Source organism: Polistes dominula, unplaced genomic scaffold (genome assembly GCF_049000335.1).
Source record: "Polistes dominula isolate Pdom_NZ unplaced genomic scaffold, Pdom_raw_medaka contig_11, whole genome shotgun sequence".
NCBI lineage: Eukaryota > Metazoa > Arthropoda > Insecta > Hymenoptera > Vespidae > Polistes > Polistes dominula.
In genome coordinates this window covers 48,497-70,248 of record NW_028301154.1, presented here as the reverse complement: position 1 = coordinate 70,248, position 21,752 = coordinate 48,497, and the positions used below count along the sequence as shown (strand labels likewise).

The following is a 21,752-nucleotide window of genomic DNA, read 5'->3' as shown; positions in this document are numbered from 1 at the left end:
AAACACAGAAAAAAAAGAACTAATTAATAATGGTTTACTACTGTGAATAGGAGCGTGCATTTAGGGGGTGGTGGTGTTGATGGCTCGACAAAAAAAGAGCATTAAAGTTACAATTGTTTAACGGAAAGAATCGAGAGAACGACGCAAGATGGCAATACCGTACGAGCTATTTCCTTTGTACTAAGCGTCACGCGTATGCGCGCAACAACAAACTGTTTGTGAGATGAACTCTGCGAGCAAGGTAAGCAAAATAAAAGGGACTTATAGTCGATGATTTTAGGCACTTTCCCGCCACATAATGCTTAGCAGCCGTTCTCTCCCCACCGCTCTCGTTCTTCCTTTTTCTACCGCTCTTGAGTCACGTGCATTTCACTCGCTCGCTCGCTCGCTCGCTCTCACTCACACTATTTCCCTCTTCTATGTTTTTCGCTATGCCAAGAGCAATGGAGCCTCTGAGTGGACAAAAGGTTATGTTTGCGTTTCCTTCATTAGTAGTCATCAATTGAAAAAGAATATTTGATTTTTCCTTACTTTAGTGTTTCTTAGAAGAATAGAAGATAAGTATAAATTATAGAGAGTTGTTTCTATTTCATCGAGATGTCTTTTTTGTTGTATTGTACTTGTAGGTCGGTGAGATTTTCAGCGCGGCTGGAGCTGCCTTTGGCAAGCTTGGCGAGCTAACGATGCAACTTCATCCAACAACAGACTCTCCAGCAGGGTAAATTTTAATCTGAAACATATATGTAGATTGTATTTTAATTCGTACACGACTCTTTCCTACGTAAAAACATTTCTATTTTCTTTCTGCTCTCTCCTTTGTTTTTCGATCGTATAACGTACTACCGGCATCATCGTCATGGTCGCCATGATGAATAAAGTGTCACGTGACTCGGAACCAATAGTAGAAACCTACCAGTCGTGCCGGCGGAAAGCGCGCTTTTTGAATCGCCGCGATTTAAACATGTCTCTTTCTACGTAACACTTTAATGAGAACGATGATGTAACTTATTTGTCTTTCCTTCTTCTCTCTTGAAAATTTTATTATATAAATATATGTATATAATGTTTAGTAAATGGACTGACGAGGAAATAGAGATGCTCCGTCACTCGGTAAAAACCTTCAGCGAAGATTTAAACAAAATAAGCGAACGCATCAAAGGAAGAACGGTGTAAGTTAGGACATCTCTCAATTTCTTAGTCAGGATTGAAAAATATGTTTTCCAATTTGTTCTCTTGTTTGCAGCTCACAAATTCGAACTACTTTGAAGAAGAAAGCTTTTGAAGAAGCTGGAGTGCCGATTAGACAACAAAGTCAACAGTCTACGATTGTACAACAAGGATCTAAACAACAAAGTGCCAGTAATCAAGCTCTTATTGGAAAATCTGCGGAAGTTACCTTAAATATGTTAAATGCATCCGAATCAGAGGTGGACGTCGAAGGACTACCCGATGATTGTCAAGTCAAGCTTGAATTTGAAGGTGCCACGGAAGAGGTAGCTTCTTAACTCTCAACACAACGTCTTTTATCTATTGTTGTAATTTATAAATCGGGAACAAAGCTGTAATCGATTAATTGTTTTAACGGTAAACAATTAAAAAAAAGTAAAGAAAGAAACTGTTTTTGTTAATAAATTTTGTCGCACAGAATTTGAGAATGATAAATCTCTATTTTAAATTTGACCTATGGAGGTAGAGAAAGACAGGAAAACGAACGATATAGTAGGGTAATTTGTGACATTATCCGTCCTGTAAAATCGTAGGAAAGAAGTAATACTTATTTCTGCCACTAGGGCGGCATGACGATCAGATGGATCCTAGGGACCCTATAATGAACCAATCAGTGTTGTTGAAACCATGCAGTGTTCATCAAGTCAAGTCAAGTGAAGTCAAGAAGCAGTGTTACTCAGTGACGTTGCTGTCCTCTCTTTAGATAATGTATGTTAATGGTCGAACGTAGTCGTCTACCTTCTTCTTGTAATCCATATATAGGAAAAGAAAATGGCGTCGTCTAAGGGTCAGCGATGGATGGTAGATTCAGGAATTCTGCGTAAAAAAAATGGTGAAGAGGAACCACAGGAGCTGTTGGTGTTCGGATATAGCTGCAAATTATTTCGAGACGATGACAAGGCGAAAATGATTGATCAGGGGAAGCATTTGATACCATGGATGGCCGATAACACGTTGAAGATAGACAGGTCCGTTTCCCTAACCTAGAAACAAATTTATGATCTAGGATATTTATTATTGCATAAACACATCATATATGTAACGTTTAGAAGAATGATCTTAAATTCGAATGAAAAAAAAAAAAAAAAAAAAGGCACAATATATAAAAATAATAAAGTAGAAAAAAAAATATGCAGTGAAGGACATTCGAAGAGAGACAGAGTACCATTATGGTCACTGCAAAATAGTTAATGAGCAGATAAGCAATCTGGAGACTGTTTAAGGTTTCTGCAGGTGTTGGCGATTTGAACGCGCAGTGTTGAAGCGCGATATGCGCTCTGCACGGGCGCAGAGTAAGGTGCTCTTGTGGCTTGGCGCTTATGGCTGACCGTCTGTGCAGCAGCAAGGTGAGACACAGCGTAGAGAGACAAATGGCAAGCTGACGGTTATAGGTATTTATGACCGTTCAGCATGGTATGTATTAGCGTCTTAGATTCAGCTGTGCTGGCAACAATGTACGAATTACCAAATGCATTATGCAACTTTGATAATTTATCTATGTTGCAATATACATTCTACGTTTATGTGTATACTACTCTGCATACAAGTTTTGTATAAATATTGAATGTACAGCATACGTGTCCAAGATGTAACTGGAAACATATATTAAATTATATAAAATATTTTGTTTTGCATTTGTATTATAAGCATTTCTTGAGAAATTTAGGCAAGCTGGATTGTGTACGATTGCGTACGATTGTGTACGATTGTGTACGTACGAATGGACGTTGAAAAGACATTGCAGCGTTTATTCTCAAAGCGTATTCTTCATCATCCAAGCGAACACTTTGTGAGAACTTGTAAATGATTTTTCTACAAACTTGTATTTTCAATTTGTTGTCAACTTTTCTTTTTCTTTTTCTTTTTCTTTTTCTTTCATTTTCTGTCGCTTAATGTTTTATGTGTTTACACATTTTAATGATCTTTAATTCATTAAAATTACTTTTGGTTATATCTGAATAATGCAATATGTATGCTCATTGCAGTTAGATCATTTTATTTTCCATAACGCTATTAATATTAATACAGTTGATGTTAAATATGAAATTTAAGATATCGTCGTGGACCATATAACGATTACTCTCATGTTGTTTGATTAAACGTATAATGCGTAACGTATAAAAACGTATAAAAACGTATATAAAAAAAAGAAAATATTTCGTTAGATAAAACAGGACAAAATGTTGTACATAATTCAATATATGGTTCTACGTTTTATACATCTAATTGTAAGTAGTGTCAAATAATATTTTGTATCAAATGATTAGTAAATGAGTATATAAACATTTATATAAACATTTATGAAATGATCATAAATGTTGTCATTTTATACGAGATAAAGCAACAAATTGCATCTTCAGAAATATGGTGTAACAATACATAGTACATTTAATTTGGAAGTTATGCAAAGGAATAAATTACACATAAAGATATGTCATTCAAATTTGTACGACTATATATTCTATTTCAGAGGAAACTCTTTGGTGGGATTCTCTTCATAAATTATTTTTCAGATGCCGGGATTAACAAAATAACCAAAATTCATATTAATTTTGTTTCTTCTTATCATTTTCTTTCGCTAATTGAAACATTGTATGTGTATAGATACGATGGACGTGGAGCACTGGGGGATTTAAGGATTCATGAGCCACCGGCAGGTGGTTTTGATCAACGGACGATACTCACAGAGGATGAACTTAAAGTTGAACAGCTCTGTGATGAAGAACGATACCGATCTCTATATAATAACGATGCAGAAGATTCAATGTATCATGGTACGTGGATATTTTTTCACGACTATCCCCCTCCTCCTCCTCCTCCTATGTACATTTAACTCTATATGATAACTAAATGAAATATTTATTGTACTATTTGATCGACTATTTTTTGTTCTTATTATTATTATTATTATTATTATTATTATTAGAAGAAGAAATGAAAAGATTGCATCAAGCATTGGACTCTGAAAATTCGTATACTCAAGTAGCATATAATTATAATGACGATGAAAACAATTCAAAGTTAGCATGCGAAGACTCCTCTCAGAGTCCAAAACAATCGGAAGGATCTCAAGAAGAGGATCAAGCTTTTGTACCACCGGCAGATCTTGAAATACCAGAAGGCATGACAGTGGTAAGATAACATTGAGATCATTATTTTGGACATTTAACGACATATATAAAGCTTAATTAATTAACGAATAATATATTTGCAGCCTGAAACGCAAAAGTTAAATGCGATAATTACTAAAACAGCACTATTTATTAGTCGTCAAGGGGGCCAAATGGAGATACTACTAAAGGCGAAACAAGCAAACAATCCGCAATTTTCGTTCTTATCGATAGGTGAACCGCTACATCCGTATTACAAGTTTGTGCTGGAAGCGATCAAGACTGGAAAATATAATCCTGAAAAACAACCTGAAAAAGAAGAATCTGGTATGCATACTATTTTCTATAAAGCAGCATATCTTGTAGTAACATTATGAAAGTTGATATGATTGAGTTGAAGTAATTGAAGCAACATAAAGCAGGATATGATTACCCACACCTACTTTGATTCTACTTAGTTTTTCTTGCCGTAAGTATTGCCACAAGTTCCTGTTACTACTCTACATCGGTTTTTATCTACAAGTGACAAATGTAACTCATTTTTCTAAGACGATATAATATAATCATTATTATTTATATCCATTGATTTGTTTGTTTGTTTGTTTTTTTTTTTTTTTAACGACAGAACCTGAGGAAGAATCAGATGAAGATGATCAACCATACCTACACCCAAGCCTAGCGCCATCCTTTGCCAAAGTAGAAGCGGTATGTTTTCTTCTAATATATACATTGTCGTACAAATAATGTCGTTGTAATGATTTTTGATAAAAGACATAAAAAAAAAAAAAACAAAAAAACAAAAAAACAAAAAAGAGTGCTTCCTAAGCTGTTAGAAGATTCTGAACAATTGGGATATTAACGAAATTTGGAAGCCTCCTAAAGAATCATCACAGGTTTTACCTCTGAAAGTACCTACTTTTTAAACAGTTATTATTTCAAAAAATACATGGATCATAGGATGATGAAATGTTAATATTATTCTATTACACTAATTTATGTGTCATATATTTCTGCTTCCAGGGCTGATTCTGGTATGCATTGAACCTTTCCTCCTACCCTTTTTTTCTTCTTCTTTATCCATATTCTATCGAAACTCACATATAGCATAAAGTAACATAACAACATTTGATAGAGAAAAAACATACTACGTCGTATCTCGTATATATATATATATATATAGAAGAACTGTATTAGGAAATGAATATAATACTACCAACCACCCTATTGTATAAATTTAAATATAATGATATTTCATTATTGTCAATTTCATCAAGTATACAGAAATACATTTATTTTAATAGCGTATTCCAACATTTCCTTTTTCTACCTGGAAATATATACACGTTCCTGTCTTCAAAACATATGCCTCCTCTGTTTTTTATTAATTATCCGTCTCTTCTTTGGAGGGAATATCTTTGTAGGTGATAATATATTTTTCCTACTTACAATCTGCCATAAAAGAAATACGCAAAATAGTTTATTAATATTTCTAAAAGATATGTTTACTTATTTCTAGGCTCCTAGCATACCAAGCATACAGTACAAGCCCTCTGCGGACTGTGCTTATTCAATGCTTGTAAACAAAATCACTGGGAAACCACCCCCACCTAAAATACCACAGTTATTAGATGTTAACGTTCAACAAATGCCGACTTCTGGATATTATCAGCAGCCTACTATTGTGCCACAGGTAAATTCTATTATAAATTCTATTATAAATTCTGTTTTAAATTCTGTTTTAAATTCTATTCCTTTTGTACGATATTCTAAAACTCTTGTTGTTGTTGTTGTTGTTGTAGAGTTACACTCCGTACACAGCAACACCCTTGCAATATTCACACGGTCCAGTTATATATGGACCAAATGGTCAAATTCAATCTCCACCTCAGTTACCAGTACCAGCTGTACCTGTTATCATCTCCACCGAAGAATCTACAACGCCACCACAAACAACAAAAGAAATACCTTCTTTGGTACCCTATGGACCAACTCCACCGAAAACATTAAGCAGACCATCGTTCATCGTTCCACCAGCAGACGTTCAAATAATTATTGACAAGATGGCCAGTTATGTGGCCAAAAATGGAAGAGACTTTGAAGCTATAGTGAAAAATAAAGGTGATCCAAGATTTAATTTTCTTGAATTGTCGCATCAGTATCATGGTTATTACGCACATAAATTGACCATGTACGAAGGGGCCATTAATCCTAAAGTGTTGACCGAAGAAGAATTACTTCAGAAGCAGGAACCGCAAGAGGAGAAACAAAAAAAGTTGGAGGAATTGCAAAAGAAACAGCAAAGAATGGAAGAAGTACAAAAACGAGTGAAAATGATACAAGCTAAAAAAAAGAGTGATACCAAAACAAAACAAAACAGTCCAGGAAGCAAACAGATTACAACGGTATCATTTTCTATAAAAAAACCAAAAGAAGGTGACAATGTAATCATTGAAAAAAGAAATGCATTGCCGTTGGAAGAAAGCGATGACGATGAAATAGAAGCTGAAAAGAAAGAAACTAATTCGAAACCTAATTCGCCACTAAATAGCAAAGAACTAACTAATGTAATAACTAATATCGTCGATAAAGAACTACCTAAGGTAGAAATAAAGAAATGTATAAGCGAAGAAAAGGAATTGGTTGATTTAACTGATGACATTCTTGAAGATTGTCAATTAGAGATAAAACACAAGCAAGTAGAAGATAGGATAAAGGACAAATTAGTGGTAGCAGCTTGTGATAAATTAATAGGTGTTACTTCGAGAGAAAAGCAATTGCAACTGGAACGAAAGAAGAAAGCAGCTATGTTTTTAAGTCAAATTCAAACTTCTTCATCGACTAGCTCGAAAATTGGTGGTGGTGGTGGTGGTGGTGGTGGTAGTAGTGGTGGTAGTGGTGGTACCTCTTCTGTAACACCTAGTATAAGAAAAGATGATTCCGATGAGGTTTACTCGGTTCCATCTCCGTCCTTGGAAGAGGATAAATCAGAAGATGTGAAAATTTGTGCTAACTCGTTGATGGATCGATTAAAAAGTGCAGATTTAAGCGGGAAAAGATCTCGTCAACGATCTAGAAGTCGCAGTGGAAGTCGTAACCGTCTTGAGAGACATAAGATTCACAAAAAACATAAGAAAAAGAAAAGTTCTCACAGAAGGTAAAGTAAATAATATATTCTAACAAAACTAAACTCTTCCATATGTTGTGTTAATCAATATTTTGTGAATTTCTTTTTGATTACAGCAGTTACGACAGTCCAAGTAGCTCTCGAAATCATAGATCTAAAAAGAGCAGCAAAAAGTCATCCTCGAGAAACAGATCTCGATCGCGAACTCCGTCGTCACACAGACATCAACAAAATGTACGAAGAAAAGGAAGCAACTCGAGTTATTCCGACTCTAGTTCATCTTGAGATACTTAATTACGTTGGTTTTCTTTTTAAGAAATAACAATTGATAATCGTGTAAAAACAATATCCTTTGTAAATATATATATATATATATATATCATACGAGTACATATGTGAATTGCATCACAGCGGTAAATGATGTTATTGTCATACTGTTTATTTTCTAGTGGAGCATGTACACACACACACACGAAGAAATATAATTTACTTATGATAAAGTGATTAGTCATTACAGTGCATAGGTCAATACTTTATACTCTAATTTATTTTTATATTTGGTTTTTATGAACTCTCTTTCCAAAACATTTCCATTCCGTCAGAGGCTTCGTTCGTTATAATCACATGTTTTTACAATAAAATAACAACAAGTATTACGATATATATCTTTTTGTATGTAATATGGGGTTATCGGATTGGAAGATTTTCATAATCTTGAAGTATCTGTAAGTTAAGTAAATTGACATTTACGATATAGATACAGCATGCGAGTTTATATACTCGTCGTCATAGTATATATGTATGTATAATTCTCGACTACTAACAGTAGTCATGAAGTGTCTTTCTTGAGCACTTTAACGCAATTAGATATAACGCAAACTAATTTCATACGTCGTATATATCGTTATTATGTTTATTGACTTTATTGCATCAACGAGATGTTGTACCTTATCCAAAGCGATTGTCGGTTACACTCAGATTCATACATCTAGATTAACGTCAATTGCGTGAATTATGATGAAAGACTCAATCGACAACTATTTTAGGAATGATCAAGGAGAAACTTGACAACTTTTTTCTTATATTATACACAAGATCTTTTGCAATTTGGTTATCAGACTTTTTCAAAGTTTCACTGTTCAATTTATAACGAAACGTATTTTTATCTTTTGGATTTTTTGTATCATCTATTAATTGGTTAAAGAAGAGTTACTTCTTTCATCAAAAAGAAAGAACACTTATTATTATTATTATTAGGAGGTATTAATGTGTGTATTAACATAGGATGATTCTAGGAAGAAGAGTGATGATTTTTTTTCTATCAACAAATATACTATTCATACCAGTTCACGATCATATATATTTTATTTGATTAAATTATAAGTGTATCGATGATTTTTCATTTTCATATTTAATTGATTCTTTCATTGGCAAAGATATCAAAATAGTGATTTACTCGTGATTTCTGTTTGACTCGTTTTACTCGTTTAAGAAATATAATATACTTCTTCTTTTCGTAGATTTTTATTTACTAGTGACACTTGGGGTATCCTTTGTTGCTATTTATCTTTTATCTGTATTAGTAAAAGATAACGGATATTAAATAACGTGCGTATGAGAGAGACCAAACGTTGAACAACCTAGGGTCAAAGGGGAGAATTATCTGAGATTTATAAGTTAACTCTGTTAGATTGAACGGGTCAGTCAGTGTTGTATCCTCAAAGAGCACGCATATCAAGGAACCATCTTAATTTATTATAAGGAAATATTGTTTGTTTGTTTTTTTTTCTTTTTTTTAAAATGTCTACTAAAATAAGAGTGAGTATGAATTAAATTAATATATATCTAAAACTATGATTTTATTTTTCATATAATGTGTAACGAGAGTTATTATTATAAAGAAAATCATTCAAAAGAAAATTCAATATATTTATGAGTAGAGTTTAAACAAGTCAAATCTGATTTTGTATAAGTATCCTTCAAAAATATAAATTGATCATTTACAGTCACGTAACCAAGTTACTTCGATTACCGATCCCTCGGATAAGTTTCGACCGGAGCCTGTCTATGCCGGCAAATTGAAAAGCGAATTTAGAAATTATAGCGTAGATCCAACAGATGAGATCAAGGAACGTGTTCGTCAAACTTATCAGGACATGCATACTAATCAAACGGTCGAGTTTGTGCGTTGTTAGTATATATTTATTTTGTAACACATTATCAGAGTTATGACGTGTATATATATATATATATTTTTTTTATGTAATATGTAATGGGTTATCGGATTGAAAGATTTCCATAATCTTAAAGTATTTGTAAGTTAAACCTAAATTGACGTTTACGATATACACATATTTATATAGAATGGGAAAGAGATAATGATCTATTTATACGTCGCTATATGTTGTATATAGATCATTAACATTGACCATCAATCAATATTTTTCTTATTTTCTCTAATCAATCGAATAAAGAAAGGTTCAATCAATGACGTAAAAAAATTGACCATAATATATAGATTGTAGTATAACTAAAAAGATACAATTCAATTCGTTCGTTTAAAAATAGATTTCTTAATGATCGATCTATTATTTTCGTTTGTATCAATTGCTTTGCTAGAGAAAATAAGAACTCGTGTATAATAAGAATTAGAGAGAATTTGAGAAAGTGAGTTTTGGCCTATTAAAGTTTTGAAAATCCCTATCGAATAGATAATACAAATAACTTGTTAATGATTTAATTGTTATTTACCAGCTCGTATGAAAGAATGGCTTCAATTCAACAAAACCAGAATGACGATTAAAGAAGCTCTGATCAAATTAAACGATCTTATAGACGAGAGCGATCCAGATACTTTATTACCGAATATCGTTCACGCCTTTCAAACGGCCGAATCTATAAGAAAAGAACATCCTGATTTAGATTGGTTCCATTTAACTGGACTGATACACGATTTAGGAAAGGTATATATTATACTCGTATTTAAAAATTACATTAACCTACCTATTTTAATACACAAATATTGTAGATTATGGCGTTCTATGGTGAACCACAATGGGCTGTCGTGGGTGATACATTTCCTGTTGGCTGTGCATGGGCTGATTCCATAGTCTACAGGGAGTCCAGTTTTGAAACAAATCCTGATGGCCAGGATTCTCGTTATAAGTACGAATTAGTTACTAATCGAATTTTCTTCTAAAATATATTATTATAATAATAATATATTTATATATTATAGCACAAAATATGGGATGTACAAAGCACAATGCGGTATAGACAATTTAATCATGTCCTGGGGACATGACGAATATCTTTATCGTGTTTTGGTTCATAATAATTGTACATTACCTAAGGAAGCACTTGCCATGATCCGTTATCATTCATTCTACCCCTGGCATGCTGGTGGTGATTACATGCATTTTTGTACGCAAGAAGATTTAGATAAACTCAAGTGGATCATAGAATTCAAGTAAGTCATTTTTTTTTTTTTTCATAGACCATCAATCAACAGTTACTTTCCTGTAAATAAAATTATTTCTTTTATTACAGTAAATATGATTTATACACTAAAAGTGCTTCCGTACCGGATATTGAACAATTATGGCCTTATTATGAAAAATTGATCGACAAATATATTCCAGGCACGTTAGAATGGTGACTGAGATTATTGCAAAACTAAATGGACACTAGCTATGCTTAATTAGTTATTTTTCTTTTCTTTTCTTTTCTTTTTTTTTTGTACATATTATAAACATACTTCTGCTTTTGATTTTTAAAGCTTAATTCTTCCTCAAATGTACATAATATCCTCAAACAAGATTATTATTTTTATCTCTGAACATATTATAGTCTAAATTATTTTTTCTCACTGTAGCTGCATTCTATTCGCATAATATTGTAGAATGACATGTATATCCATTGATCCCATTGTGTAACAGATTCTTCTTCTCTTTGGTTGAAATAATTCATATGTTTAAAAAATATTTAATAGAATTTTGAATAACAGAATATATACATACATACTTTACTTACTATTATTTGTTATAATAACTTGATAAAGGGAACATTATCTTTGTTAGGTTATAACATAACAGTATCCCACAGAAATTCATCTAATGTAACTATTTTCGTCTTGAATTTGTGACTACTAAAGAAAGAACATGAAATGAATTAATATTAATAAAAAATATTTCTCACTTGATTATTGCATCACTAAGAATTTTGTAAATTAATTACTTTACACTGCACATAGCCCGCATTTGCGTTCAAAATACATTGACAGGTAGCCATCTTGATTTTATCCTAGCGATGTTTTATCTTTCGTCTAGATGGCGACACATATTCTACTAGTCGATAAGATATAGTAACAGTTACTTCCACTAGATGGCAGGATAATTTTACTAGTCGGTAACAATGAAGTAATAGCTAGTACAGCTAGATGGCGACACATAATTTACCAGTTGGTAATAAAGAACAGATTTCCCAATATATTTTTATTAATTGATTAAAAATTAATGCAACCTAAATCAAATTTTTATATGATAAAAATAAGTGTATTTTAATGGTAATATAATATTTACTTCTTCCTCAAACAAAATTATTATTTTTACCTCTAAACATATTATTGTCTAGATTATTTTTTCTCATTGCAGTTGCATCCTATTTGTATAATAAAATACAGGGTATTTCTACAAAGAAGACATGAGTTGTTACAAATATTTAAATTTTTTCTGCTCTCAAGCGATTCCCAGTAATTTTTTCAAACTCCCAGTAAGATGTACATGTTGAGTACTGCATATTAGAATGTATTTGCATTTTGTTTTCTCAATTTTTAATAACAAGTTTTATTTCTACATTATTTCTTCGATTCTTTTGATAAAATAGAACTGGGTATTACAATGCAATATATATTTTGCCGATCTACTCGATCATATGTACAATTGTTTCGGTCATTGTCGGTTAATTTCGGTTAAGATCGTGATTAATCGTGCTATTATGATGACAGTTTCGATGAAAGGAACACGCGTAAGACGCGTAAGACGCGTAAGCAGTATGCACTTGACACTTCAGTTACTACAAACGGGATTGTTAACAATGAATCGATAATCGATATTAGAATCACTTGAAGAGGGTAATTTTAATTTTTCTCCAATATAAAGAGATATCGTTTTCATTCATCGTTATAAAATTACTATAGTAGAGAAAAACAACAACAACAACAACAACAACAACATTTTGTATCCTTTCTTTTTCTATTTTGATAATATATTCGATGATAATGTTATTTCTTTTATGCATGAACAATGCATTTATTTATGTTTGCGATACATGTCGTAAGAAACTGCAAGGCCAGATGAGCTAGTCGTGACCATGATTTCAAGGCTATAATTATCAATGATAATACATGATGTTTTTAAACACTTTTTTATATTATTAGTATTTTATTAGTATATATATATATATATAGATAGATAGATGGATAGATAGATTAGTATATATATCGATTACAATCGACAACTTTTTGATTACGAATTGGGGGACACTTTGATTGTCCTTTTTTCTTTTTATCATTTTTTTACTCATGCAGAAAAAGAGTACTATCTTTGAGGGTCGCTATTGGGGTCAGAAAGACGCTGTTTGCCTATTTTACAACAATTACAAGACGCGTTTTGAGTAAATTAATTCTTATGAATGTCCTTAACAAATTGATAGATATTTTGTGTACAATCTATTAAAACATTGTATTATGAATTGTTGAACATGGAACGTACTATGTCTCATGATTCTGAATTTGACGATGCTCTTGGAGTACCCGATTCTTTGGATTTAACGATTAATGAAAATGGAGAAACTATCAATATTTTAATCAACGAAGAGAATATCGAAGAGAATAATATCGACGAGAGAGGTAATTAGATTACATTGGACTAATATGATTTTATATGACTCCAATTATTACAACATTCTTTTTTCTATTTTCTATTTTCTATTTTCTATTTTCTATTTAGAATGTACCGGTGTAATACCATTTTCTGCCATACACAACATTCCAATAAAATCGAAGAAACAATGTAAAGATATTTTTATACCTTGCGAGGAAATTTATGTAAGAATTGTAGATAACGAACGTAGTGTAACTACGCATCCTTTAAATCCAAATTTATATACTATAGAATTTAAACACGGTCCATTTTGTTGGACAATTAAAAAGAGATACAAGCATATTCAAAATTTGCATAACCAATTGAAAATTTATAGAACGAGTTTAAATATACCTTTTCCAACTAAAGGACACAAAGAAAGAAGAAATAGTTTAAAATCCTTGACACATTCGGGAGAGAAAAAGAAAAACAGAGGTGCTTTACCGAGGTATACGTTGGAATACACTAAATACTCTCTAATGCATTATCTATATAAAATCTATTCTCTATACTATAGGTTTCCAAACAAACCAGATGTTTTAGTGCCTTATGAACAATTAAATCATAGAATGAAAGCTTTGGAAAATTATTTGGGAAATTTAGTTAAAATAGATATCTATAAACAACATCCTGAAATGGTACACATACCACCAAATATTATAAAAAAGAAGAAATATTACAGCTAAGAGTATAATATTTTTACTTATTATATATATATATATATATATATCTTGTGATTTGTAGATCAACTTTATGGAGTTATCGCATCTGTCGTTTATAGCTGATTTAGGAATGAAAGGTAAAGAGGGAATAGTCTTGAAACGTACCGGTTCTGGAGCTAGAACTAGGTGTAATTTCTGTGGTTTACTGGAAGGCATGTTTTGCGTTAGATGCAATTATTTTTGCGCTTCCATCTGTAGTAAATGGCATTATCGACATCTACTTGTTAAAGATACATTCATAGCGTATATGGATCCTAAAGACAATAAATTAAAATCTGTTATTTTAATGGATAATGCTTTTGGTATTAGTTTTGGAATGTATACAACAGGATCACGAAATGGAATACAAATAATAAATCAAAGTAGACACGTTGTCTTCAAATGTTGGACACGTAGACAAGCTAAAGAATGGATTGAATTTATTCAACATGTTATTAATACGGAAGGTAGAGATTTTATACAAACGAATCCACATAATTCCTTTGCTCCATATCGTTCTCCTACACCAGCAACTTGGTTCGTGGATGGATGCAGTTATATGTCAGCTGTAGCCGATGCATTAGAAAATGCCAAAGAAGAAATTTTTATTGCCGATTGGTGGCTCTCGCCAGAAATTTTCATGAAACGTCCTGCAACCAATGGAGATTATTGGAGGCTTGATATAATTTTACAAAGGAAAGCAGTCAGTATAAAATCTATATGTAAATTTAACCTAATCTAAAATTAGGTAATAACACATAAATGTGAATAAACATAAATATCTATCTCTCTTACAGATAGAAGGTGTTAAAGTATTCATAATGATATATAAAGAAGTGGAAGTTGCACTGGGAATAAATAGTTTTTATAGTAAACAACGACTTGTAGAAAAATGTCCTGAAAACATCAAAGTCTTAAGGCATCCAGACCACGCAAGAGTTGGAGTTTTCCTTTGGGCGCATCACGAGAAAATTGTAGTTGTCGATCAAAGTATTGCATTTCTCGGCGGCATTGATTTATGTTACGGAAGATGGGACAATAATGAACATAGACTAACCGATTTAGGTAAATATTCCTTCAAAAATGTTCTTTACAAAATATAATAAACATGGAATAATTAATTAAATATATAAACGCGAAATATGTTTATTTTCTGTACAGGATCGGTTCAACATTCCAGTATATACATTCCATCGAAAGGCAAAACAGTAAATACAAGTAGTAAAAGAGTAACACAATGCAACATTCGAAATCACGTATTACTTCCGTTGGCAATAGCAACTAACACAATAGCTATGGCAACTACGAGAGCTCTACCAGTATTGTATGTCCTCCATGTATACTACTAGACATTACAATTAAATACGTATAAATCTAAATGATGATTAAATAAATATCTAATATTATTTCATATGTTCATTCTGACTTTGTAGACCAATGATAACTAACAATATGACATTAAAAGAAGAATATTTACCACAATGGAGTGCAGGTGAACTACTAATGATACCTCCTCCTCCTCCGTCACAAGAATTGGATACTATGAAGTGCAATACTCCAGAACCGCAAAGAAAAAATTTATTCGACATGGCTATAACTAAAGTTGAAAGAGTCAAGGATAATATTAAAATAAAACGGAAAGAACTTATAAACATGGTGTATAATCCGCATGAAGAAACTGAAATTGAATATGATGAAGTTGATAATGAGAATATGCTAACACCTTTTAGAGATGAAGGTGGAATGATGTATGGAAGCGCAGATATTATATATGACATTTCTGATACGAGCAAACTATGGCTTGGAAAAGATTATACTAATTTTATTGTCAAAGACTTTAATGACTTGGAAAAACCATATCAAGATTTAGTTGATAGAAGTACAACTCCTAGAATGCCCTGGCATGATGTAGGAGTTTTAATACAAGGAGGAGCAGCTAGGGACATTGCGAGACATTTTATTCTACGTTGGAATGCTATTAAAATAGAGAAAGCAAAGTTAAACGCTGCCTATCCATTTCTATTGCCAAAATCTTATAAAGATAATAAAAAAAGTCATGCTTCATTCATTCCACAAAAATATATAAAAAATGTTAAATGTCAAGTATTACGATCAATTAGTTCGTGGTCTGCTGGTTTTCTGGATTCCGATATGCAAGAAACTAGTATACAAGAAGCATATATTCAAGCGATAAGTAAGGCTGAAAGATATATATACATAGAAAATCAATTTTTTATAACGCTTGCAACAACAGAAATAAGCAATGTGAAGAATCGTATAGGAGAAACTCTATTGAAAAGAATTTTACAAGCGCACAGGGGAAGGTGCTATTTTTCGAGTATTCGTTGTTATGCCTTTGCTACCAGGATTCGAAGGTGACGTTGGTGGTCCAAGTGGAACGGCTCTACGTGCTATAACGCATTGGAATTATGCTTCTATATCGAGAGGTAAGGATGCTATTCTAAACCGACTAATGGAAGCAGGTATATCAGATCCTAGCGAATACATCACATTCCATGGACTAAGAACTCATGCTATGCTCAATGGTACTTTGGTAACCGAACTCATCTACGTTCACAGTAAGCTAATGATTGTAGACGATAAAACAGTAATTTGTGGTTCCGCTAATATAAATGATAGAAGTATGATAGCTACTAGAGATAGTGAAATTGCTGTGATTATTCATGTGAGTTTGTTTTTTGTTCTTTCTTTGTGTTTTATTCTTTTCTTTCTGTGTCTAATAAAAAAAAAATTATGAAACAAATAAAATAAACAAATAAAATAAACTATTTCTTCTCTCATTAAAATAGGATTTAGAATTCGATGAAGGAAGAATGAACAATATAGCTTTTCCATGTGGAAAATTTGCTGGATCCTTCAGAAAGCAATTATTCCGTGAACACTTAGGATTGTTAAAAAGTAATGAAGACATCGATCTAACTGATATCATTAAAAAATCTTTCTATAAAGATATATGGTGTACAAGAAGCGAAAACAATACCAAAATATATGAAGAAGTTTTTCATTGTATTCCTACTAACAAAGTTAGTAATTTTGCTACTTTAAAACAATATCAAGACGAAGCCTCTTTCAGTTCTACAGATCCAATTTTAGCTCAAGGAATGGTTGAAAATATAAAGGTTAATCATTTCTTCTATTTCTAACCTTACGTATTTAATGCGTATGCATCTAATATAACTTAACATTACGATATGTTATTACCTTAGGGTCATTTGGTAGACATGCCATTAAATTTCTTGTGCGATGAAGATTTAAAACCTGCAGCTGGTACAGTTGAAGGAATAATGCCAACAGCTTTGTGGACCTAAAACTTAAATGAAGTAATACTTTAAACGGCTAGTTATAACCATGTCTGGTTATGCTTTGTGAGCCGTACTTGCCTACACTTATTTTACACTAAATATTATTTAACAACTTTTAACAAACAAAATCTTTAGAAAATTTTACTAACAAAATAGTTCATTTATTTCTCATTAATATATTTATTATAACAAGAAAAAGAGAGAATACGATTGCTATAAAATGAAGGCTTACATTTCTTAGTTTACATTCCAATATATCTACCTCTTTTAACCCATTTGCATCATGACTAGAATTAGTCTTTCTTGTTCAAACAAAATGCTTCTTATGCGGATTATTCCGCGCTTCGATACAAATGGGCTGTGTAATTATATAAAATACTGTTGTTGGGTAATGTGAATCCTTTTGAAGGAATGTTATTATCCATCGATGAACTAATGATTTTAACCTAACTAAGTATCATTTTTATACAAACACTTTTACACTAAAATTATTTATACTCTTTGTTATATATTATAATAATATAATAAGCAATAATACAATAAGTTTGTTATATATTTATGACTCTCTCTCTCTCTCTCTCTCTCTCTCTCTCGCTCGCTCGCTCTCTTTCCAAAAATAATAAATAATTTGTGAACACCAGTTACCTTAGCAACATTTGCGTTGTTTTATCTCTCTATAGATATTATACGCCACATTGCGATATTATTACATCGCAATTAATATCGATTTTCAATCGATTATTAGAATACAAATGAACATCGAAAGATCACTTATTATTTACATTAATATAATGTCGAATATTTCTTATAATTTATTATTATAATATAATTTGGTCATTTAAAATTTGGTTATTTGGCGCCAGTACGGACACAGAGTAGCCAATGGTTAAAAAATAATTATGAAGCGCCATCTTGCGAGTGTGCAATTTACGAATCTAAAGTTGAATAACCTGTACGTTTTGTGGTAATATCGTCTTGCTCCACGTGTTTTTTTGTTCATTTATGTTAAATAACATATATATTAAAAAATAACGCGTGTAAATTATCATGCGATATTTTATTGTTGAGATTTTTGTGCATTTGTAAAAATTATTAAGCGATTTCAAAATGGTGCTGTATAATTTTAAGAAGATTGCGGTTGTTCCAACTGCAAAGGTTAAGATCACTTTAATTTATACAATTATTATTAGAATTAAATATTTTCTATTTAGATATTTAACCTCTTTCATTTGTTCTTTTACAGGACTTTATTGATATAATTTTATCAAAAACACAACGTAAAACTCCAACAGTTATCCATAAGAATTATAAGATCGCAAGGATACGTGCGTTTTATACACGTAAAGTTAAATTTACCCAACAGAATTTTCACGATAGATTATCACAAATAATTCAAGATTTTCCTAAGCTCGATGATGTCCATCCATTTTATGCTGACTTAATGAATATCTTGTACGATAAGGATCATTACAAATTAGCTCTTGGACAAATTAATACTGCTCGCCATTTGATAGATAAGTAAGTCAATAGATAAGTATCTCAATATAGCTAATAGTACATAGTTAGTAGTAGTAGTCGTATATTCAATTTGTAATTATGTAAACTCTTTACTATGTACTTATTATTGTGACAGCGTTGCAAAAGATTATGTTCGTTTGTTGAAATATGGTGATTCGTTATATCGATGCAAACAATTAAAGAAAGCCGCCTTAGGTCGTATGGCCACTATTATGAAGAGGCAAGCTTCCAATTTGACATATCTTGAACAAGTTCGACAACATTTGGCTAGATTGCCAAGTATAGATCCTTATACACGCACTATTATTATTTGTGGATTTCCAAATGTTGGTAAAAGTAGTTTTATAAATAAAGTGAGTTGATTTTTGTTCTTAGATAAAGATGATATCTCTGAGCGCGTTGTCCAGTTAACTTTTAGTTGTTTTCATATTTAGATTACGCGTGCCGATGTAGATGTTCAACCATATGCATTTACAACTAAATCTCTATATGTGGGCCATACGGATTACAAATACTTACGTTGGCAAGTGATAGACACACCTGGTATATTGGATCATCCATTAGAGCAGAGAAATGTAATAGAAATGCAAGCAGTTACGGCTCTTGCTCATTTACGTGCAGCTGTGCTTTATTTTTTTGATATATCCGAACAATGTGGACATTCTTTAGAAGAACAGGTGAATAATATAATGTCTTGCTTTACTTTTTGCCAAACTAATATTTTTTTATTTCTTCAGGTTAAATTATTTGAATCTATCAAGCCTTTGTTTGCCAATAAGCCATTGTTAATCGTAATGAACAAAGTTGATGTGACACGTTTGGATGAACTTCCTAATGAAAAACGCGAGATCTTGAAACCATTAGAGGCGGATACAAATGTGCCAATATTAGAAATGAGTACCTTAACAGACTTTGGTGTTATAGATGTAAAAAACCAAGCGTGTGACCGTTTACTGGCTTTCAGAGTCGATCAAAAGATCAAGACGAAAAAGGTACTCTTTCTCTTTTTTTCTTTTAAATATTTTCACATGTACATTTTGAACGTACTGATTATTGCATATCATTACAGGTGGAAGGTATATTAAATCGATTACATGTTGCTCAACCAGTACCAAGGGATCAAAAGGTTCGAGCACCATGTATTCCAGAAAGTGTCTTGCTTAAGAAACAAGCTATAGCTAATAAAGCAGAACGACAACGAAAATTAGAAAGAGAAATAGAGGAAGAGATGGGTGACGATTATGTACTTGATTTGAAGAAGAATTATGACATAGAAGGAGATCAGAAATATGATATTATACCAGAAATCTGGGAAGGTCATAATATAGCAGATTATATCGATCCAGAAATATTTGAGGTTGGTATAAATTAACGCGCTGCTATTAACGAGCTGTATATTCATATTCCCCATGCATTATTATATTTCGATGAAAACTTTCAGAAATTAAATCAATTAGAACGGGAAGAACAATTAAGAGAAGAAACTGGTATGTACGATTATAAATTACCAGAATTGACAGAAACTATGCAGGAAATCGTAGCATTGGCTAAAAAGATTCGTGAGAAGAAGATAATTATGAAGGATGAAGCTAGAATACAGAAGGCATCTACGAAACCTGTTATGCCACGAACAGCTGCAGCTAAGGTACGAGACAGATCTGTCTCCAAATTGAAAGAACAAATGGAAGATCTTGGTGTTGATATGGAAGATAGTGAAAATGTACGTACACACATCTTAACTTTTTAACAATTGTAACTAATATACTACTTAACAATTATTAATAAAATTAATATTATGTTTTTATAAAGGCACACTTTACAAAAAAGAGGAGTAGGTCTAGATCACGTTCACTGATAGCTAATAAGAGAATACGAACGGAATCAGTATCATCGCGGTCACGAGCGCGTAGTGAAATGGGCGTTAAAGATCCTCAAGTGAGTAGAACTAATAAAAAATATATAAATATGGTAGATATTTATAAAAAATAAAAAGTCAGTACTATACAAACGGATATAATTAATCAAATTCTTTTTTAATAGATGAAAACTAAGCTAAAGAACATAGCACACAAGGCATTGAAGAAGAAGGTGGCAAAGAAAGGTCTCAAGGGAGAAGCGGATAGATTTATTGGCACAAAAATGCCCAGACATTTGTTCTCTGGCAAAAGAGGAGTTGGTAAGACCGATAGACGGTAAACAAATTCATCCTAAAATTTTAACAATTATTTCGTCTAAAGAATATGATTTTATAATGATATATTTCATAATAAAATTAAATGAATTGTTAGAAGTATTCTCGCATAATGTAATCAAAATAAAGAAAACAAAATTTTTGTTTTTCTTTACAATTTCTCATTTTTATCTATCATCCAATCATATATTCCATAATGACCTTACTAATTTGCATTTGCGATTAACTACATGTAGTAATTAAACATTTTTGTTATATTATCAAGACATTGGAAAAGATATATTTGATATATTAGCATTGATATAAATCACGGAAAGTCTAATGAACAACAATAAGTTACACGCATAATCATAGATATAGATATATATATATATATACCTTTTGCTCGCAATTTATTCAAACGTTTAATTTAAAACTGTAAAAGACTAAGAGAAGAATGATTAGTTGCATAATGCGAAGGTAACCTTCGAACTCGAGCAAATGAAACGTCGTCGTCACGCCCAAAGAAAGTTTATTGCTGTCGTGTCGTGATAACCCCGAAGTGCTGCTGCTCTCCAGAGAGAGATTTTAACTTTATTCATGGAATCTATAGTCCTTAACGTTGACACTAATATCAACGTTCGAGAGTATTGTGCAA

The 21,752-nt window shown here is 32.0% G+C and overlaps 5 protein-coding genes and 3 long non-coding RNA genes across 17 annotated transcripts; 5 read left to right on the top strand and 3 right to left on the bottom strand.

Moving 5' to 3' along the window:
- The first annotated feature begins 28 nt into the window (after window positions 1–28).
- Window positions 29–1,647, top strand: LOC107072007 (BPTF-associated chromatin complex component 1). Of its 3 annotated transcripts, none has more exons than XM_015331555.2 (4): window positions 29–241; window positions 627–718; window positions 1,071–1,169; window positions 1,244–1,647. In XM_015331555.2, exons 1-4 carry the CDS (start codon window positions 224–226, stop codon window positions 1,503–1,505), a joined length of 471 nt encoding a protein of 156 aa, XP_015187041.1. In that variant the 5' UTR covers window positions 29–223; the 3' UTR covers window positions 1,506–1,647. The 3 variants fall into 3 exon arrangements, with proteins under 3 accessions (XP_015187041.1, XP_015187040.1, XP_015187042.1); XM_015331554.2 differs by lacking the exon at window positions 29–241 and adding an exon at window positions 334–467; XM_015331556.2 differs by lacking the exons at window positions 29–241; window positions 1,071–1,169 and adding an exon at window positions 334–467.
- LOC149030538 (uncharacterized) lies at window positions 396–673 on the bottom strand. The gene is made up of 2 exons (XR_016178657.1): window positions 532–673; window positions 396–452 (listed from the first exon to the last, which is right to left on the bottom strand). It is a non-coding gene; the product is annotated as an uncharacterized LOC149030538 (long non-coding RNA).
- A 320-nt stretch (window positions 1,648–1,967) lies between the features above and the next one.
- Window positions 1,968–7,840, top strand: su(w[a]) (suppressor of white-apricot). Of its 4 annotated transcripts, XM_089178696.1 has the most exons (9): window positions 2,056–2,195; window positions 2,461–2,573; window positions 3,832–4,001; window positions 4,154–4,359; window positions 4,442–4,664; window positions 4,963–5,042; window positions 5,854–6,027; window positions 6,137–7,491; window positions 7,578–7,840. In XM_089178696.1, the coding sequence occupies exons 3-9, from the start codon at window positions 3,992–3,994 to the stop codon at window positions 7,744–7,746; spliced, it is 2,217 nt and encodes a 738-aa protein (XP_089034822.1). In that variant the 5' UTR covers window positions 2,056–2,195; window positions 2,461–2,573; window positions 3,832–3,991; the 3' UTR covers window positions 7,747–7,840. The 4 variants fall into 4 exon arrangements, with proteins under 4 accessions (XP_015187028.2, XP_015187027.2, XP_089034822.1 ...); XM_015331542.2 differs by lacking the exon at window positions 2,461–2,573 and having other exon boundaries at window positions 1,968–2,195; window positions 7,581–7,840; XM_015331541.2 differs by lacking the exon at window positions 2,461–2,573 and having other exon boundaries at window positions 1,970–2,195.
- Window positions 7,841–8,199: 359 nt separating this feature from the next.
- Miox (Myo-inositol oxygenase) lies at window positions 8,200–11,662 on the top strand. The gene is made up of 6 exons (XM_015331549.2): window positions 8,200–9,279; window positions 9,468–9,651; window positions 10,216–10,424; window positions 10,490–10,626; window positions 10,700–10,930; window positions 11,011–11,662. Exons 1-6 carry the CDS (start codon window positions 9,262–9,264, stop codon window positions 11,117–11,119), a joined length of 888 nt encoding a protein of 295 aa, XP_015187035.1. The 5' UTR covers window positions 8,200–9,261; the 3' UTR covers window positions 11,120–11,662.
- Window positions 10,234–14,349, bottom strand: LOC107072008 (uncharacterized). Of its 5 annotated transcripts, XR_016178655.1 has the most exons (6): window positions 14,210–14,317; window positions 12,072–12,149; window positions 11,046–11,982; window positions 10,810–10,980; window positions 10,465–10,656; window positions 10,234–10,356 (listed from the first exon to the last, which is right to left on the bottom strand). It is a non-coding gene; the product is annotated as an uncharacterized LOC107072008 (long non-coding RNA). The 5 variants fall into 5 exon arrangements; XR_016178653.1 differs by having other exon boundaries at window positions 11,046–12,843; window positions 14,210–14,349; XR_016178654.1 differs by having other exon boundaries at window positions 11,046–12,149; window positions 14,210–14,319.
- Window positions 13,222–17,637, top strand: Pld (Phospholipase D). Its single transcript, XM_015331539.2, is given in 10 exon segments — window positions 13,222–13,369; window positions 13,470–13,830; window positions 13,900–14,020; window positions 14,127–14,786; window positions 14,881–15,148; window positions 15,245–15,407; window positions 15,517–16,402; window positions 16,404–16,769; window positions 16,894–17,223; window positions 17,311–17,637. Coding segments are annotated over 10 exon segments (3,405 nt in total). The 3' UTR covers window positions 17,413–17,637.
- LOC107072010 (uncharacterized) lies at window positions 14,507–18,034 on the bottom strand. Its single transcript, XR_001476532.2, has 3 exons — window positions 17,639–18,034; window positions 17,306–17,414; window positions 14,507–14,733 (listed from the first exon to the last, which is right to left on the bottom strand). It is a non-coding gene; the product is annotated as an uncharacterized LOC107072010 (long non-coding RNA).
- Window positions 18,035–18,352: 318 nt separating this feature from the next.
- On the top strand, window positions 18,353–21,272 carry Non1 (nucleolar GTP-binding protein 1). The gene is made up of 9 exons (XM_015331544.2): window positions 18,353–18,561; window positions 18,650–18,924; window positions 19,040–19,277; window positions 19,359–19,601; window positions 19,662–19,916; window positions 19,994–20,281; window positions 20,366–20,644; window positions 20,734–20,859; window positions 20,965–21,272. The coding sequence occupies exons 1-9, from the start codon at window positions 18,514–18,516 to the stop codon at window positions 21,118–21,120; spliced, it is 1,908 nt and encodes a 635-aa protein (XP_015187030.2). The 5' UTR covers window positions 18,353–18,513; the 3' UTR covers window positions 21,121–21,272.
- The last annotated feature ends 480 nt before the right edge of the window (window positions 21,273–21,752 follow it).